Here is a 2,941-nt window from a genome sequence, read left to right as displayed (position 1 = left end):
GTATTGGAGTGGCCATCACAAAGCCCTGACCTCAATCCTATAGAAAATGTGTGGGCAGAACTGAAAAAAAACGTGTACAAGCAAGGAGGCCTACAAACCTGACTCAGTTACACCAGCTCTGTCAGGAGGAATGGGCCAAAATTCACCCAACTTATTGTGGTAAGCTTGTGGAAGGCTACCCGAAACGTTTGACCCAAGTTAAACAATTTAAAGACATTGCTACTGTCACGTCCTGGCCAGTATAAGGGTTAATTGTTATTGCAGTTTGGTCAGGACGTGGCAGAGGGTATTTGTTTTATGTGGTCCGGGGTGGTGTTTTGGTAAAAGGGTGTTTGATTTAGTATTTCCGGGTTTTTGGTTTATGGTCTATGTTTATGTATTTCTATGTGTAGTCTAGTAAGTGTGTTTCTATGTAGAGTTAATTGGGGTGGACTTCCAATTGAAGGCAGCTGTGTGGTGTTGCCTTTGATTGGAAGTCCTATATTAGTTGGGTGTGTTTGTCTGTGTGTTTTGTGGGAGATTGTTCTGTGTTTAGCCGTGTGCCTTGCCAGACTGTCAGTGGATCGGTCGTTCTCTTGTTTTGTTGTTTTTGTGTTCGTTTTTGATTTAATAAATGTTCAAAATGAACAAACACAGTCCTGCTGCATTTTGGTCCTCCTTCACCGACGACACCCGTGACAGCTACCAAATGCTAATTGAGTGTACGTAAACTTCTGACCCACTGGGAATGTGATGAAAGAAATAAAAGCTGAAATAAATCATTCTCTCTACTATTATTCTGACATTTCACATTCTTAAAATAAAGTGGTGATCCTAACTGACCTAAAACAAGGAATTTTTACTAGGATTAAATGTCAGGAATTGTGAAGAACTGAGTTTAAATGTATTTGGGTAAGGTGTATGTAAACTTCCGACTTCAACTGTATATACTGTCTGTAAACAATTGTTGGAAAAATTACTTGTTTCATGCACAAAGTAGATGATCTAACCGACTTGCCAAAACTATAGTTTGTTAACAAGAAATTAGTGGAGTGGTTGAAAAACGGGTTTTAATGACTCCAACCTAAGTGGATGTAAACTTCCGACTTCAACTGTACCGACTAAAAGGAAATAATGAGTGAAAGAATATAACGAGTGAGTGGCTGTGGTAGTTAGTTAGTTACCCAGAGAGTTGTTGTGGTAGTTAGTTAGTTACCCAGACAGTAGTTGTGGTAGTGGTAGTTAGTTACCCACCCAGACAGTTGTAGTGGTAGAGGTAGTTAGTTACCCAGAGAGTTGTTGTGGTAGTTAGTTACCCAGAGAGTTGTTGTGGTAGTGGTAGTTAGTTACCCACCCAGACAGTTGTTGTGGTAGTGGTAGTTAGTTACCCAGACAGTTGCTGTGGTAGTGGTAGTTAGTGACCCACCCAGACAGTGGTTGTGGTAGTGTTAGTTAGTTAGTTAGTTAGTTACCCACCCAGACAGTGGTTGTGGTAGTGTTAGTTAGTTAGTTAGTTAGTTAGTTAGTTAGTTACCCACCCAGACAGTGGTTGTGGTAGTGTTAGTTAGTTAGTTAGTTAGGTAGTTAGTTACCCACCCAGACAGTGGTCTACAGGTGTCTCCAGAGCCGTAGCACTATCAAATATATGATCACACTGACTGTCTGTTAGACGGAGCACCTGGAGGGAGGAGAGAGACAACTTTACACGTTTGGAGCACTGATTAATATGCTCCTCATCTTCATGGTAATGCTAACAAATGCTAACTTAACACAGAGTTCAACATAGGCATGCTAATGCCAACTGTTTTTAATGGGCAGAACTGTGATCAATTGTGTCCATCGTCAACTCATAGAGGAAGGAGAGAGAGTGAAGAAAAGACAGGACGGGAGGGAGAGAGAAAGGGAAGTAGAGAGAGAGAGGCCAGGAAAGAGGGAGGGCCATCAAATAATTGTTCAAAAGTTTGGGGGTCACAAGGAGTAGTAACTTTTGACTGGTACTGTATATATTTACAAAACAAAATCTATGGGGGATTGGAAATGATGCAGACAATTACATTGATGGAAGCTACAATTTATCTGCAATGTTAAAGCTGATCTACCCCCCCCCCCCCCTCCCAAAAAGGAGGGAGGGCAAAAGGGTTGAAGAATCTTAATGAGATGTCAGACACAGTGAGATAAAAACTTTTCTCCGTCCCTCCTACCTCTACCCCTGGAGGGTGGCTCTGTTATCCTCTGAAACTAGAGCGAGCAAACATCCCCCAGGCTCTGCTACAGCGGAACAGAGAAGACATTCCCTCCCTCCTTCCCTCACTTTTTATTATCTCACTCACACTTTCTGGATCTCAGCAACCCCCAAAGACACACACATACGGTAGACTCAAGCGTCGTCCAGGTTTGGCCGGGTAGGCTGTCATTGTAAATAAGAATTTGTTCTTAACTGACTTGCCTAGTTAAATTAAAGGTTAAACAAAATAAAATAAATATTTCAAGGAGTGGGACTTTAACCTGGACGCTTATAAGAAATCCCGCTATGCCTTCAGGCGAACCATCAAACAGGCAAAGCGTAAATACAGGACTAAGATTGAATCCCACTACACCGGCTACGACACTCGTCGGATGTGGCAGGGCTTGCAAACTATTACGGACTACAAAGGGAAGCCCAGCCGTGAGCTGCCCAGTGACACAAGTCTACCAGAAGAGCTAAATGACTTCTATGTGCGCTTCGAGGCAAACAACTCTGAAGCATGCATGAGAGCACCAGCTGTTCCGGACGACTATGTGATCACGCTTATATAGTCTAACACCGTACCAAAACTGGCTGCCTATCGTACGCAAATTGATTTTGTTCCCCCCCACCAAACGCAATCACGACATGCAGGTTAAAATATCAAAACAAACTCTGAACCAATTATATTAATTTGGGGACTGGTTGAAAAGCATTAAACATTTATGGAAATGTCGC

The 2,941-nt window shown here is 42.4% G+C and overlaps 1 protein-coding gene across 1 annotated transcript in view; it reads right to left on the bottom strand.

Annotated features, from left to right (window-relative positions):
• Positions 1–1,729, bottom strand: part of LOC106595551 (zinc finger CW-type PWWP domain protein 1) — a gene marked incomplete at its 5' end in the record, with an annotated part of 39,930 nt that extends 38,201 nt beyond the window's left edge. Inside the window, one exon of the mRNA XM_045700628.1 lies at positions 1,576–1,729. Coding sequence (XP_045556584.1) covers positions 1,576–1,729 — 154 coding nt within the window. The remainder of the gene's footprint in view (positions 1–1,575) is intronic.
• Between the last annotated feature and the right edge of the window lie 1,212 nt (positions 1,730–2,941).

This window comes from Salmo salar, chromosome ssa18, assembly GCF_905237065.1.
Source record: "Salmo salar chromosome ssa18, Ssal_v3.1, whole genome shotgun sequence".
Classification (NCBI taxonomy): Eukaryota; Metazoa; Chordata; class Actinopteri; order Salmoniformes; family Salmonidae; genus Salmo; species Salmo salar.
The sequence above is the reverse complement of the archived record's forward strand: the minus strand, read 5'-3'. Positions and strand labels throughout refer to the sequence as shown.